The 16,451-nt window shown below is 48.3% G+C and overlaps 2 protein-coding genes across 4 annotated transcripts in view; one reads left to right on the top strand and one right to left on the bottom strand.

The window, feature by feature from the left end:
* The window catches only part of LOC116943054 (coronin-1C-like), a 100,579-nt gene extending 99,278 nt beyond the window's left edge, over nucleotides 1–1,301 (top strand). For all 3 annotated transcript variants that reach the window (XM_076059690.1, XM_076059689.1, XM_032955697.2), the window contains exon 13: nucleotides 123–1,301. In XM_076059690.1, coding sequence (XP_075915805.1) covers nucleotides 123–171 — 49 coding nt within the window. In that variant the 3' untranslated portion in view covers nucleotides 172–1,301. The remainder of the gene's footprint in view (nucleotides 1–122) is intronic.
* A 1,763-nt stretch (nucleotides 1,302–3,064) lies between these two features.
* Nucleotides 3,065–11,057, bottom strand: LOC116942990 (L-serine dehydratase/L-threonine deaminase-like). The gene is made up of 3 exons (XM_032955601.2): nucleotides 10,265–11,057; nucleotides 6,376–6,749; nucleotides 3,065–4,466 (listed from the first exon to the last, which is right to left on the bottom strand). Exons 1-3 carry the CDS (start codon nucleotides 10,613–10,615, stop codon nucleotides 4,142–4,144), a joined length of 1,050 nt encoding a protein of 349 aa, XP_032811492.1. The 5' UTR covers nucleotides 10,616–11,057; the 3' UTR covers nucleotides 3,065–4,141.
* Nucleotides 11,058–16,451: the final 5,394 nt, after the last annotated feature.

The following is a 16,451-nucleotide window of genomic DNA, read 5'->3' as shown; positions in this document are numbered from 1 at the left end:
AGCTGGTTTAGGAAATGCGTTTCTTGTGACACTTTCACGAATTGGCTTTGGGAACACTTGTGGACTTTAATTAATTAATTGGATCATATTCTTCTTCCTCTTCTTTCGTATGGCTGATGTAGATGCAGAGCAGCAACTACAAATTCACACTCAGGCGGTCAAGCCAGATAACCGCGTCAGGAGCACCGGAGTGCATCGCTGTGATGATGTCTCCTTCGTATGAACACGTGTTGCATTAATCCACGTTGTAATGGATGTAATATTTAATCCTCTCCCTCCCCGCCCCCCTCCCTCCATATTTGTGTTGCTTTGGAAATAAATTGCACGTGGTGCAACATGCACGGTACTTCCATATGGGTGGAAAAACCTGGAATTTAAAAAAAAAATCGAAAGCGTCAGTTTCCCAAAGAGGGACCGTCTCCATTTAACGCTAAAACCTCCGATGTGACAGCACTGAACCGAGGTGTGTATCAGTCGATGGTAAAGAGAAAGGTTTCCCAAACTCCAGTCCTCACGAACCAATTTACTCGCAAATATGAATTCGGTCATTCCACGCTGCAACGCGCCCGATGATTGTTAAATCGGTCCCACGTGGCACGCTGAGCAATTCACGGTGTCTGCATGACGTTGAACAAGCAAAGGCAAAGATCCCCCTGTATCGCCTTACCAGACTGTTGGGACAAGTGCTGTTATCGATGGAACACATGTGCACACACAAACACACGTGTATGCGCACGTGTGTACTCACGCACGCACCGAGAGCTCAACCTTAATTGGAATCGGCTCTCTATTAAGCCGGACGGCGTTAATTGCTTAGCGCGTCATGCGGGAACACGTTTTACAATCGTCTGGCGCATGCAACGTGTAACGAGTTAATTAGCATTTTTATTGGGAAAAGTATCTTGGTAAACGCGGAAAGTACTGGCATTTGGGAAAAAAAGCCTGGTATAGAGCGACAACGCGGTTTCAAATGTTGACGTTGGAAGCAATCACATTGTACTGTACTGTGTTGTCTTGTGTTACTATTAAAAGTGGGACCGGAGTTTTCCACTTTTGAGAGTCACGATTGCGACTTGTATCTCGATATCCGACCATTGGGTAAGTCTGCTGCCAATCGCAAATGGTTTTGTGAGACAATTCTAAAACAACAACAAAAAAGGTTATTTTATATAAGATTTGCTTTTATTCGGTGTTTTTTTTTCATTCAACCGATTCCAATTTGTGCTCAATATTGTGGGCAGTTGTATCTGTCAGCTGATGTGGTAAGTTCTGTTGCGTTTATTAAAGCGGCTTATAAGTTACGGTGGCGGGTCGTCTGCAGTGCTTCAGGGTGAATGGGCGGACCGAGGGGCGGGCCAGGTGTCACGTGCGTAACTTAAAACATCACGAACGGCGTTGTGGGGAATAGAAATAGCAAAATGAATGAGCAGACAATGTCCCCCCTTCACATATCCGTAAAAAAAAAAGTAAGTCCTACACAAACCCTTCACCTGGACGTCCTTCTGCGATTGCATAAAAGCATCGTTGATTCAAGGCAAGCAAATTCATAGCCGGGTTGACATCCAGGGTCTCATCGGCAGTCAGGCTTCATAAGGGTTCTTGCCTGTAACATTGGCAGTTTCACCAGCATTCAAGAAAGTCTGACTGCTTGCTTACTTCGAATGGCTGATGTAGGTTTGAGCAGCGGAGTGTCCCCTTCGTATTTGTGTGGATCGAGGGGGGGGGGGCATTGCGTCATTATATGTTATACTCCAGGTCTGTTCTGGATGACCACGGTCGCAGACTATTGGAGGTGATGAGAAACTTGTCGACACCACGATGCAGCGTTTACTTGTCCCGAATCGATGCCGCTGAGATGATGCACTCCCAGAAGGCTGCCTGGCTGATGGGTTGCGTAAGACATACTTTCATTAAGAATAGGGGTTTGTCCCCTTTTTTTCTGGCAACAAATCTGAAACCTTTTTTTTTACAAGGAATCATGTGTGCATTAACTACAATACTTGTGGTCAAAATGCAAACAAACAAACAACACACGCTGATAATATATGATGCATTGTCCTTGAAACTGACTGCTCCACACCAGAGACGGCTTTCTTTTGAGCCTCGTCTCTATTGGTGCTAGTCCGGAGGACGCCAAAAGGCGTAAAGCTCAAAGACAATGCACTATCAGAGTAATGAGGGCTCCGGGTAAGCATCTACATCATTAGACCTCCTTTGCCTGTACCAAAATATAAGAATAGGGTTTTTCCCCTTTTTTTCTGGCAACAAAACTGAAACCTTTTTTTTTCAAGGAATCATGTCTGCATTAACCACAATACTTGTGGTCAAAATGCAAACAAACAACACACTGATAATATATGATGCATTGTCCTTGAAACTGATTGGTCCACACCAGAGACGGCTTTCTTTTGGGGAAAAACCCTACTCTTATATTTTGGTACTGGCAAAGGAGGTCTAATGATGTACATACTTTCATTGTTCATGCAGAGACGGATTGTCTACTTATTTTGTTTGTTAACTAAAAAAGGTAGGTTTTAACTGAGCAATTTTGAGCACGTCACAACGTGTCAAAGCAGTCCGGGGATCGGGGCCAGATTGAGCCAGTGGCACCAATCTGCACCAACCCACGTGCTTTTAGAAAACTGAATTTAATATTGAAAGCAACATAACAATGTAAACCAAAAAAAAGCGGGGAAGACAAGTACTGTACTTCAGAAACAACCGATGTGTAGCTATGGTAGTTCACTGCTGGATGATCTCCCCACGCCGTGTCGGTCGTGGGGGTTGTTTGGCCATACGTCAACTCGCTTGTGGCGGCCAGGGCCGGTTCAGATGTCACTCAGACATTGATAATAGCCGTGACAGGAAAATCAAACTAACGTCAGTCAGTGGCCGTGGAAACATGCCGGCATTTAATGATGCACAATCATCGATTGCCATCAGTCCTCTACAAGCTTTAACGTTGTGAATATAAGGCTCGATTATTTACGGTTTGTGCAAACTGCATTACGGATTATTTTCAAGTGTTACATTTAGGCTAAAGAGGCAAACAAGGAATTCCTCGTACAAAAATGAGCATTTATTGCTGAATGAGTTTATCTGCGCTAAAATAGAAGTTTTATAAACCTAAGCCTGCACGAAGAAAACGGGAACAAATTTAGAAATTGTAGAAACATTACAAACAAGACAGTGAAAAGACTACAACCGATTTTCGAATCGAGGCACGACCTCCAATCATGTCAATTCATCACATTTCTTGGGAGAGGGAATCGTTGCACAAAATAGGAATGAGGAATTATGAATCCATTATTATGAATCGAATATTTTTTTTACTGAGTTGGAAACACAAGGAGTTACTCTCCGAGGCCCCTTCTCAGCCTCACTCAAGGCCGCAGGAGTTCGTGCGTTCGATCCTGACGCCTGAATATTTGGAGTTTGCATGTTCTCTCCGTGGCGGCGTGGATTTATCCCGGGCTCCTCCGGGTTTTCCCTCCACATTTCGAAACATGCGCTTCGAGTTTATTTGCTATACATTTCCACATGTGCCACTTGGTTGCACGATAATTTGCGGCTATGTCGCTTTTGATAATAATAATAAAAAATAGCTATATAGCTCAGTGGGCCTTACCTGGGTAAAATGAAATAAAAAGTTTTACTTATCGATTTGAAGCTTTCGTGACTGCAAGGATTCATCTTCTTTGCTTCTTTCGGTAAAGTAACGTAGAATGAGAATAAAATAATAAAATAACACAATAAAATTCTCACGACGTTTCGGCCACAACGCAAGCGGGCCGTCTTCAGGTGAAAGGTCGTCTTCATGGGGAAAGGTACAGAACTGTACCTTTCACCTGCAGACGGCCGCTTGCGTTGTGGCCGAAACGTCGTGAGAATTTTATCGTGTTATTTTATTATTTTATTCTCACTCTACGTGACTTTACCGAAAGAACAAAATAAGTTTTACTTAAATTTTGATTTAAAGCTTCCGTGACTGCAGTAATTCATATTCTTAGCTCTTTCGGTAAAGTCACGTTGAAGGGAAACAATAAAGTAATAAAATACACATAAAACAATAAAATATATTTTATTGTTTCCGTTCAACGTGACTTTACCGAAAGAGCTAAGAATATAAGTTTTACTTAATTCACTCGGGGCCCATGCCCAGCTGCTCCCTCCACTCGCGGAGCTGTCCCAGCGTGACGCCGCTCCCCCCGCACACCACCGCCACGACGGGGCCAGGCAGCGGGCCCAGCCGCCCCTCGGCCACGAGGCGGCGCACCGCCCCCGAGTAGACGGCGGCCAGAGCGGCTCCGCACGCCGGCTCCACGAGCATCCGCTCATCGTCCAGGAACCTCTGCACGGCGTCGATGGCGTCACGGTCCGAGACGACCTCGGAGAAGACCACGTGCTCCCGGGCGAGCGTAAACGCCTGCTCGGCCACGCGCTTCGCACCCAGGGTCTTGGCCACGCTGTGACGCATACACACACATCGCAGAGGAGTCGGTCAAATGTTTGTTGCTGTTATATTTTACCAGGTCAGGCTCTATAGAGATTTTTTTGGTTTTTTTTTCAGAAGCGATAGCTCAACGTAGAAGTGGCTCATCCATAACAGAGGTTGTTGGGTTAGGCAGCGTGAATATGAATGTGTCGTTATAAACCCGCCACAACCCCGACGCAAACAGTTAGTAAGGTTTGTCACGTAAACACAAACATGCCAATTCGTTGCTAGTAAACCCACAGCATTTACAATTCGAGTAATCGAATTTTACAATTCGAGTAATCGAATTGTAAATGTGGGTTTACTCGTACGATTCGAGTACTCGAAATACTCAAATTGTAAATGCTGTGGGTTTACTCTCCAACACACCGGTGTGCTGTACTAGTAACGAATTGGCTTGTTCTGTTTACGTGGCAAACCTTTTTAACGACACATTTATATATTCGCGCGATCTAACCCAAAAACCTCTATTATGGATAACACTGGTCGCGAAAGCCGACGTGTAAAACTGACGTGGCTTATTTTCACGTGGAAATGTATAGCAGCCAAATACTCTAAACGCGTGACGTTGTCTTTTTAAATGTGCAGAGAAAAACCGGAGGACCCGGAGAAAAAGTCCACGCGACCAAGGTGAGAGACACGCAAACTCCAAATATACAGCAGCAGCAGCAGGCGTCAGGGTCGGGGTCGAATCCACGACCTCCTGCGTACTAGACAAGGTAGTTAACATCTCCTAGCCAGCGTGATGATGATGAGAGAGAGAGAGACACGCAAACTCCAAATATACAGCAGCAGCAGGCGTCAGGGTCGGGGTCGAATCCACGACCTCCTGCGTACCAGACAAGTTAGTTAACATCTCCTAGCCACCGTGATGATGATGAGAGAGAGAGAGACACGCAAACTCCAAATATACAGCAGCAGCAGGCGTCAGGGTCGGGGTCGAATCCACGACCTCCTGCGTACCAGACAAGGTAGTTAACATCTCCTAGCCACCGTGATGATGATGAGAGAGAGAGACACGCAAACTCCAAATATACAGCAGCAGCAGCAGGCGTCAGGGTCGGGGTCGAATCCACGACCTCCTGCGTACCAGACAAGGTAGTTAACATCTCCTAGCCACCGTGATGATGATGAGAGAGAGAGAGACACGCACACTGCAAATATACAGCAGCAGCAGGGGTCGGGGTCGAATCCACGACCTCCTGCGTACCAGACAAGGTAGTTAACATCTCCTAGCCACCGTGATGATGATGAGAGAGAGACACGCAAACTCCAAATATACAGCAGCAGCAGCAGGCGTCAGGGTCGGGGTCGAATCCACGACCTCCTGCGTACCAGACAAGGTAGTTAACATCTCCTAGCCACCGTGATGATGATGAGAGAGAGAGAGACACGCAAACTCCAAACATACAGCAGCAGCAGGCGTCAGGGTCGGGGTCGAATCCACGACCTCCTGCGTACCAGACAAGGTAGTTAACATCTCCTAGCCACCGTGATGATGATGAGAGAGAGACACGCAAACTCCAAATATACAGCAGCAGCAGGCGTCAGGGTCGGGGTCGAATCCACGACCTCCTGCGTACCAGACAAGGTAGTTAACATCTCCAAGCCACCGCGGCGGAAGACCAACGTTTCACGAGTAGAAAAAAATCCTGCCAATGCGATATTAAACATCCACAAAACACGGAAATACACACGCGCATATCAAGAAAACAAGACGGCTTCACGTACGCTAAGATTTATTCTCACGGTCGAGACCGCCCACGGTGAATAGGTGGCATTCGCCACCCCCCCGCCCCCCCCCCCCCCCAGATGGCACCGACCAAAGCCCCCCCCCCCCCCCCGCTTTGGCTCACACGCGCAGTGCGCTCCCTCCCCACCTGGTGATGGCCGGCAGCGTGACGAGCTCCCCCGCGCTCAGCGCGGCGTGCAGGCTGTGCGCCCCCTCCGTCTCGACGGCGATGACGGGCACGTCCCCCCAGCCGCCCACCTCCCTGAGCCCCCGCACCACCCCGCAGAGGAGGCCGCCGCCGCCCACGGACACGACGACGGCCCCGGGCTTGGAGCCGGCCGCCAGGGTCGCCTTGAGCTCGTGCACCAGGCTGGCGTGGCCCTCCCACAGGAGGGGGTCGTCGAAGGGGTGAACGTAGCAGCAGCCATCGCCCCCCTCCGTCGCCACGCGCAGCGCGTGCACGTTGGTCTCGTCCCACGCGTCCCCCACCACCTGCACGGAGGCGCCCTCCTCCTGCAGCCGCTGAGCAAGGGGAAGGATCCCGGCAAAGATCCAGGGGGGGGGGGGGGGGGGTGGTTAGGTGCCGGGGTAAAACGAGCAGCCGTGCAATTGTTTAAACTAAAACGATGAACCGTTTTTTTTTTTTGGCCAGGTAAGTCCCACTGAGCTATACAGATCTTTTTCAGAAGCCATCTGGCCACAAATGAATGAAGATTGATTTCTTAAAATCTAGATTTAAAACTCTTTTCTCGAAACTGATTTTTGTGTTGCCGTCTGGAACGTTCTGCCTTCCGATATTAGGCAGCCACTGGCGTTATACACTTTTAAATCTAGATTGAAAACTATTTTTTTTAGAACTGCTTTTATGTGTTTAGTTTGATGTCCTTCCCCCACAATTCCGATTAGAACGGTTAGCTCCGTACAGTGCTAAAGAATTTCAACATACACAAATGATAGCTCAATAAAGTAGCTTATCACGTGGAAATGTATTGCAGCCAAACACTCTGAATTGTTTAACTTTACCACGCCGCTGCTTTGGCAGAAGGGCATCCAATAAAGAGAGGGAGCTCAACAAGCTAATAAAGAGCTCCCTCTTTCCATTGAGTGCTTTGGCCTATTCTTCCATGTTGGCCAGACGTTGGGGAGGAAGCCACACACTTTATCCCACCACACGCGAACTGCATACAGATTAACTGCGGTGTGCACAATTCAGAATTACTATAGTTTATTTTGGGTTAGATCCTGTAGGTATAATGTCAACTTTTATAATAACCCTCCACCACCCGACAGAGCCAATCAAATTAAGTTGTCACGTGGACAGATTGGCCAATTTTTTTTTTTTTAGAAAACGGAGGGCCTTAAATGTAAACTGGTATGTTACCTACACGACCTAAACAAAACTAAACGAATTACGAATCATAATATTGGTCGTGAAAAACTGCATAATAAAACAAAAATTGGTGCACCCATGTATATAGTTGAGTGGATGGCGGCAGGGGGAGGGATTTAAGAAACTTGTGGTGGGGGTTGGGGATAAGCATCGATATCACCGATTTGGTGATGGAACAGTAACACACAGCGCTCTGAAACCCGGCGAACCTGAGTTGCATTCCCATGGCAAACATCAGTGGCGAATGATATCCCAACTGGACTTGGTTTCACCCCCCGCCACCCCCGACCCACTAAGCCGCACTGAACATGACTGACACGGGGTGGAGATTCGCAAGGTCTGTGCGCGATTACATTCGAGTGCGGCAGTCCGATGTCAAGAGGCAAAGAGGTCATTAGGTCATGAATACCACTACACCTCGATGTTGAACGTTTCTTCAATCCCAGCCACCGGTCCCCACCCCATTCCCCTCCATCCATCAGTTGATTATTTATTGAGCGTGTGCACCGAACCAGACAGGAGCTTTCATCAATTGTTCTCAGACCGTCACTCGGCTTGCTTAGGGGACCGCAGTCTTCAACAACGTGCGGCTCCGTCCACCTCAGGACACAGCTGCAGTTCGCGTTCGTTGTCGCTTAAGCCCCACCTGTGCGACGCTTTGCTACTGGCCGAGTGTATTTAGGTATGAACGTATTATTGGCGCAACGGTGGCGAGCTGTTGACTACCTCGCCTGGCGCACGGGAGGTTCGTGGGTTCGATCCCGACCCCTGACGTCTGTAAATTTGAAGTCTGCGTGTCTCTCTTCTTCCCGTGGTCGCGCGGATTTTTCTCCGGGTCCACCGGTTTTTCCCTCCATATTCAGAAGCGTGCGTTTCGAGTATATTTGGCTGCTATAAATTTCCACGTGAGAAGCCGCTTCGTTCAGCTATAATTTGTGGCTAGATCGCTTCCGAAAAAATAGCTATGTAGCTCAATGGGCCTTACCTGGTAAAATAAAAAAAAGTTTCATTTAGCATGTTGAACTCTTTCGCACCGTACGTAGCCAACCGTGGTAATCGGAGGTGCAGGAGAAGGACAACGAACTAAACACAAAAAGCAGTTCTAAAGATGTTAGTTTGCGATCTAGATTTAAAAGTGCATAGCTCCAGTGGCTTCCTAATATCAGAAGGAAGAACGTTCCAGACGGCCGCAGAAGCGCATCTGAAAACGCGCGATGCAGTTGACAGTCTTTGTTTGATGGCCAGCCAAAAAGTCACTGCGAGGATGACCAAAGTTCGCGCGATGGTTCACGCTCTTTGCCGAGATCAGCAAGGAGTGAAGAAGACATCACAGCAATGTGCACATTGCATTCATGTAGCGTGACGACCTCTTTCGCAATGGATTTCCAATGAATGGGCTGCAAACACATCCCTGCGGAGGGAGCTGGTAGGAACGTTGGGTTGCTCGGTCAATGGCCAGGGTCAACGGCGGCACCACCATGTGGTGTATTCCGCAAATATGCCCGACTGTGAGGGCGGGCACAAGCCGGCGTGAGTAGGTTAAACGTTGAGTTTTATAAGGGCACCACGGGGTGACCAGCCCCTCCCCACCCAGCCCCACCGCTCCCACCACCCACCCAGCCCCTCCCCACCCAGCCCCACCCTCCCCACCCAGCCCCTCCCCTCCCTCACCACCCAGCCCCACCCCTCCCATTTTTGGATGCACGACGGACGAACGGACACAATAATCCCCTGTGGGCTGGCGTAGTAACCAGGAGGTTCCTACACAGTAAAATGTTAGGTATGATGTAAAGTTTCAGCGTTGCCTTTCCACAACTGGATGATGACGATGATGACGATAGGCACCCCCACACTGTTGGTCATTGGGTTTCCTTTTGTACAACCGTTGTACCACGGCTCTACCAGTTTGTTAGGTGATACTTAGTGAGGCAGTAAGCATAAATTAAATGTTAACACATTCGTCAATTACACTGCACAAGAATATATAACATATCATATGTAACATATTCTATTTATAAACGTAAATATCTTTAGAAATATTAAATATAAGACATATTACATTTAATTTGTGACACGTACAGCATAATACATTATATATTACATATTTAATATATATGATTTAGGGGCCGTCCATAAATGACGTCACCCGATTTTTTACGATTTTAACCCCCCCACCCTCGTCACACGGCGTCACAAAAAGTCAGACCCCCCCTCAAATATGACGTCACAAAGCTCTGCCCCCCCCCCCCAAAAAAAATAAACCATGCTTCAAATCGCTTTAAACTATTGTCATTGTAGTGCGTATTTAATGTGCCGCTGCACTCTGATGTTGTAGGAGAAAAACATTGATTAAAAAGTTAATTAAGTAGAACGTGTTGTCTATATTTATTTAAAGTTGCGCCCTTTTGATGTGACGTCACATTTCTCAAACCCCACCCCCCACCCCCCTTTGTCACACATCGTCACAAATGTCTGACCCACACCCCCCACCCTCCTCCCCTAGGTGCGTGACGTCATTTATGAACGGCCCCATACCGCGGTGAACGCCTCCACCACCCCCCCCCCAACCTCATCCTTGCCCCCCTCCCCACTCCCTGCCCCCTCCCCCCGCCCCCGCCCCCTCGTGTGAGTGACGTCAACCCCGCGCCTCTCTGGTGGAGCTTGCGGTGGAGCGCGGCACGAAGACGGTGGAGCGCCCTCCGAGCCTGCGCGCCGCATACGCCGTGGCCATGCCCGCGTTGCCGCCGGAGGAGCAGACGAAGTGGAGGCCGCCGCCGAGGCCGCCGCCGCCGAGGCCGCCACCGAGGCCGCCAGCGGCGTGCCAGAGCGCCGAGGCCCTCTGGCAGAGCAGCCCCACGCCGCGGATCTTGAATGAACCGCCGCCGGGCTGCGCGTTCTCCAGCTTGAGCAGCACGTCCACTCCGGCCACGGCCGAGAGGCGCGGACTCTCCCGCAGAGGCGTCTGCTGGTGCAGCGGGGTCGCAGGGACACCGTCCATCGTGCGGGGGGGGGGGGGCCCACCGGGGGTCCACCCGGGGGTTCCGTGCGTTAATGCCAAAACGCCGGTCGCCGCTGCGCGCGTGCGCGCGCGTGTGTTTGTGTTGAACTTCTTTCGCAACGTACGTGGCCAACCGTGCCGATCGGAGGTGGTGAAGGGGATCGTGTGGGGGGTGGGTGGGGGGAGGAAACTAAACAAAACAATCAGTTGTAAAGAAATGCGTTTTCGATCGAGATGATTTAGCGGTGCATCGCTCCGACGGCTTTCGAAACATCGAATGGAAGGAAGAGCGTTCGTTGCAGACGGCCGCAGAAGTTGCGAGCGAGCGAGCGAGCTGTGTTCCTGGAGCCAGAGCGAGCGCTGTAGCCCCGCCTCTCTCCACCCATCTCTCTCCACCCACCTGCCCAGAAAGCCCCCAGAGAGAGGAGGGAGGGGAGAGAGAAGGGTGGCGGACCTCGTCTGGAATTTTGCCCCGAGCCTCCGCAAAAAAAAACTTGCCGCCGACCCACCCCTTCCCCCTAAAGACAAAGACCCCCCCCACCACCACCGTGTAGCCTCAACAGACTGCTGGGCACAAGTGCTGCTGTGCGCAAGCATCCGCCTATGAAGGCACACGAGGGGGTGGGTGGCCAGCTCCACGCCCGGCCGCGTTTGTCTCCCTAGACGCGATATTTACACGCCGCAGCTCGGCACTCATTTGAAGCTAATTCGACACAGGGTCACCCAGAACCGGATCAGACATCCGTCACTGATGTAGGCCGTGAGCGGGAATAGAACTTGGGTGGCCGGGTCTGGAGTGCTATTAAAATTATTTATGTACAGTGAAACCTTGGATTGCGAGTAACTTGGTCTACGAGTGTTTTGCAAGACGAGCAAAAATTTGTAAATAAATCGTAATTTGATAAACGAGCGAGGGTCTTGCAAAACGAGTAGTGTACGTATACGCTTTGTCTGCCGAGCGTCACGTGATCACAACTGATATACGAGTGCTTTGATATACGAGTGCTTTGGATTACAAAACACGTTTCCGGAACGAATTATTGCTCAGCAATCCAAGGTTTTACTGTATATTTTATTTTACCAGGCTAGAACCACCTAGCTACCACAGCTCTTTTTCAGAAGCGACCTGGCCACAAATGATATTTCAACGGGCTGGCTTATCGCGTGGAAATGTATAGCAGTCAAATACTGCGCAAGGCGCTGACCACGACACCATGACTCCCCTCACACACACGGATAGCCCCCAGCTAAGGCAGAGCTTCAAGAAGGACCGCACAAGACAGATGGGCACCCAGGATTTTGCCCTGTGATAAGTAAATTACGAAAAAAGACAGCTTCCCCCCCCACCCACGCAAAATAAAAACGTATGTTTTGTCCATCGACCTTTGTGCTTTCCCAAACTATGTGCTCCCATCAGCATTTATTTTAAACAACACCCGTAAACGTGCGTTTGTGCCAAACACCATCGGTAGTTGCTGAAGAAGTGCATTGTGGTCCAATTGTCTTGGCTCGCCATCGGAATGCATTTGCGCAAATATGACCGAGCGAGTGGCAGCAAGTTCAGCACTGCAGCAGTGATGCAGTTCGACAACTGTGGACCCGGGGTTCGTCATTATGCAGTGCTGTACCGATGAGTACGAATACGGATGAAACTCGCCTACAGTTGTCTTTCTCCGAATCTCTGCTGCCGTCAGTGGGTCACATTTGTTCGCAATTTTGATGGTGAACCTACAAGACAAGAACACTACAATGCACTGCTTCATGAACTGCGTGCGGGTTTTTCATAACGCACGGTGGTTGAGTGCTTTCCCACGTGTGCGTGTTGTGTGAAACGTGTGGTCTTCCGCCACGGTAGCAAGATGTTAACTACCTCGCCTAGTATACAGGAGGTCGTCGGTTCGACCCCGACTCTGACGCCTTCATATATTTGGAGTTTGTATGTTTTCCCCGTGTTTGCGTGGATTTTTTTTCCTCGGGGTCCTCCGGTTTTTCCCTCATTTAGAATCAACATGCATTTTGAGTATTTTGGCTGCTATACATTTCCACGTGATAAGCCACTTCGTTGAGCTGTCATGTGTGGCCAGGAAAAAGAGCTGGTAAATAGTTAAGTTTATAGCAAAGATCCAATCCACGAAAAACAATCTCGCGTGAGGAAAACAAAAATAGAAAAAAACAGCAATGCTGCGCTTTCTGAGCCGTCCCGGATTCGGACTTTATCACACGCGGTGCAAATTCCACAGTTAAACGTGAACTTCATTCGGCCCGTGCTGGGCTGAAGTTGATGACCAGAGGTTACGGGGGCGTCCAAGGGTTGAGGGGTGGGGCCGTTTACAAAGAGGCAACGTGGCGCTGTGACAACAAGGGGTGGGAAATGAGGGGGATGGGGAAGGGACGCGGAGGGAGGGTGGGATAGACGTGTGGGTGGAGGTGATTTGTGCAGTGCACAGGGGAACTTGGGGAAGCCACACTTGGGTGGAGGGCGTATACAGCAGGGTGCAGGAGGGCAGGTGACTTCCCACAACATCTAAAATTATATTCTGGCAAATTGCCCGATGATGCTGGATGTAATTACCAGCGAAACGTCGTCCTCAAAAATTGTAAATGTTGTGGATTCACTTTTCAACACACCGGTGGGCTAAAGTAGTGAACTATTTTTGTCTTTTGTCAACGTGACACATTTTTTACTGATTGACCGTGTCGGGTGGTGGAGGGTTGCGACACATTTATAAATGCGCGCCAAAAACCTTTATTATGAATAATATTGGTCGCGAAAGCCTACGTGTTAAACCAAAATAAAAACGCTTTACTTTTAACTTATTTATATTTACTACCTAACTTTCTTATGCTATTCGTTGTGCACGGTTGCAATATGTTTTGCGAGCGGTTGCAATTCAGAATCATAATATTTATTTATACTGGAGGAATCCGATGAGCTATAAAGCTCTTTTTCACAGATGTCCAGTCGGGGCAGGTTTGCTCAGTCTGTGTTAGCCATGGAGGTCGTTAGGGGTCTCTTTTCCCACCCCCTGTACCGTTGCCGTTCTGCTGTAATGTGCACTGATGCTTACTTTTTTTTAGGTCGATATTGGTACGTTAAATAAATATTGATTGATTACAAATACAGGCTTTGATGTGCTACCAAGAGGCCAGGGACCAATGGAAAGATAAAGATGACGGAGATTGCAAGAGCAGGACCGGTGAGCGCCACTATCACACACAATGCGTGCATTGAACCATACACGTGTGAATCAATAATTATTTTCAATTTATGTCAATGGAATGTTATGGTACGTGTGTTACATTTAGCCGGGCGGTGGTGGCTATGCTCGCCTGTAATCCAGCACTTGCGGAGGCGAAGGTTGCTGGGTCACACGAATGTTACGGAGGCTCCCTTCTAGTGGGCATCGAGGTGCCATGCCCTGACTCGCCAGATAGGCGGTGCGGCAAAAATGTGGACTCCCATCTGTGTGGGAAAGAGTGTGGGTTTTCTGCAGGCGCCACCAATTTCCTACCACTCGTTACTTGCCTAACACCTACGTATATAGAGGACTCCAGAGCTCGGGAAGTTGTTGGCACTGGATCACCGTGTGGCTGTCTTCCAAATTGTCTGTGGTGTTACATGTTATTTATGTGGTTTATTGTAAAAGTTCGGTCACAGTCCCTGTGATCGCTGTTACGTTGCAATTATGGCTTTATTTTGTTGGTGATTTGGAAAACGCTTTTTTGGTTTGGACATGTTTGTTTTGTTGTAGTACGGAGTTAGACTGACGGCCTTAATCTAAGTTTTCTTGTGGTGGTTGTTGTTGTTGTTTGACTTGCATCGCACTGGGATTTTTTGCACACAGCGTTGGTGTACGGTTGCTTTTTTCAGGAATATTTTCGCTGTTTTTTTTCCATGGATTTTCTGTTTGCACAGTCAACACATAGTCACTTTAAGATGTTTTTCTTGTTCGTGTTTTTGTTTTTTTTGTTTGTTGTGGTTGCACCCGATTCAAGAGACAGATGGCTCACAGGGCTATACCAAAATAAACTGAACTGAACTGTGGTTCCTTGTCAATGCTGTGCGGCATGTTACAAGCTGAAATTATTACTTAGCTCGATGATCGTCCTGAGAATTTGTTTTGCATAGCTACAGAAACTTTCGAGTCATGTCTGCTGCACGTTCACCAATTATAAATTCAGCACCGGTAAATGGTCATCTCGTGCATGTGGAAGAATTACTTAAAACATCTCAGAATGGAGCAGAATGTGGCATGTTAACGAAATGTTGTTGGGTTCCCTGATGTTTACAGGCAAATGCTGCTTAGTGGACATAGTGGTTCCCACTAAAGTACAGCAAAATTGCACCAAAGCTGTGTACTTAAGAGACTCGGAAATTTGAAATCAATTCCGGAACTTAGCTGGTTACAAGAAATGCTGCTGGAATGTATTGATCCCCATGACTCATAGGCCGGCTGATGGCCCAAATATGACTTCATTTGTACGCGATACAACAGAACCCCCCTGGTCTGGATATTATTACCCAAAATATTTCACCGTTGTATAAAACAAATTTTGAAAAAATGTCCCGGGATTGCAGCCATTCGATTCTTGCTTGTGGCGATATGTTAAGGGACGAAATACCAAATGTGGAGGTCTACAAGTCACGAGAGGGCTCCATGAGAGTTCGTCGAGTTTTGCCGTTCCTCCTCCATTGAAGGAGCGCAGATACTCCAGTGGCTTACTGTTTTGCTCCATAGTTTTAAGGTTGCATGGCTTGTGTATTTAATTTTCCATTCGTGAATGAGATGTGCGCATCAACCAGCTGATGTTCCGACGCAGTTGATGGTTACACCACCGGTGTCTTCGAGGAATGTCAAGGCAAGGAGGTGCGATGTTTGAGGTTTCAATTGAGGCGCTTGGGTCGGAGACGGTAGCCTTCTTTTGCAGTGGCCCCCACCTGTTATGTATTTTTATATTACCTGAAGCACAACTCGCATCGTCATCGAGGCGAAATAGACTTCGTCAATTCGAATCCAGATTGCAGCCACGTGGCACCGCAGACTTGTTATTTGTTTGTGCTTACAAACATGTAAAAGGGAATTGTGTTCACGCACGTGCATTTCTGGTATGGTTTATCAAAACAATGTTGCCGATACACGAGTTTTGGATGAACCTCTTTTGTACCTGTGTAGTGACTAACTCGGAGACTAAGACTTGGAGGCACTTTCATTTAACGAACACCATCGGGATAATACACAGCCTACGTGGGTACACACTATTACTGTTGCTAGCCTATACACAACACTACGTGGGTACACACTATTACTGTTGCTAGCCTATACACAACACCACGTGAGTACACACTATTACTGTTGCTAGCCTATACACACCTCTACGTGGGTACACACTATCACTGTTGCTAGCCTATAGACAACACTACGTGGGTACACACTATTACTGTTGCTACCCTATACACAACACCACGTGGGTACACACTATCACTGTAGCTAGCCTATACACAACACTACGTGGGTACACACTGTTGCTAGCCTATACACAACACCACGTGGGTACACACTATTACTGTTGCTAGCCTATACACAACTCTACGTGCGTACACACTATTACTGTTGCTAGCCTATACACAACACCACGTGGGTACACACTATTACTGTTGCTAGCCTATACACAACACCACGTGGGTACACACTATTACTGTTGCTAGCCTATACACAACACCACGTGGGTACACACTATTACTGTTGCTAGCCTATACACAACACTACGTGGGTACACACTATTACTGTTGCTAGCCTATACACAACACCACGTGGGTACACACTATTACTGTTGC

This window comes from Petromyzon marinus, chromosome 1, assembly GCF_048934315.1.
Source record: "Petromyzon marinus isolate PM22_M1 ecotype Great Lakes invasive population chromosome 1, UKy_Petmar_22M1.pri1.0, whole genome shotgun sequence".
Lineage (NCBI taxonomy): Eukaryota > Metazoa > Chordata > Hyperoartia > Petromyzontiformes > Petromyzontidae > Petromyzon > Petromyzon marinus.
Note: the sequence above shows the minus strand (reverse complement) of the source record. Positions and strands in the feature narration are given on the sequence as shown.

Excerpts from the sequence above, each read along its gene's own strand:
- LOC116942990 (XM_032955601.2), bottom strand. The coding sequence starts at position 10,615 with ATGGACGGTGTCCCTGCGACCCCGCTGCACCAGCAGACGCCTCTGCGG. Across the intron at positions 6,750-10,264 it reads CCGCAAGCTCCACCAGAGAG|CGGCTGCAGGAGGAGGGCGC; the intron begins GCGCGGGGTTGA and ends CCCCTTGCTCAG. Across the intron at positions 4,467-6,375 it reads ACGCTGCCGGCCATCACCAG|CGTGGCCAAGACCCTGGGTG; the intron begins GTGGGGAGGGAG and ends TATGCGTCACAG.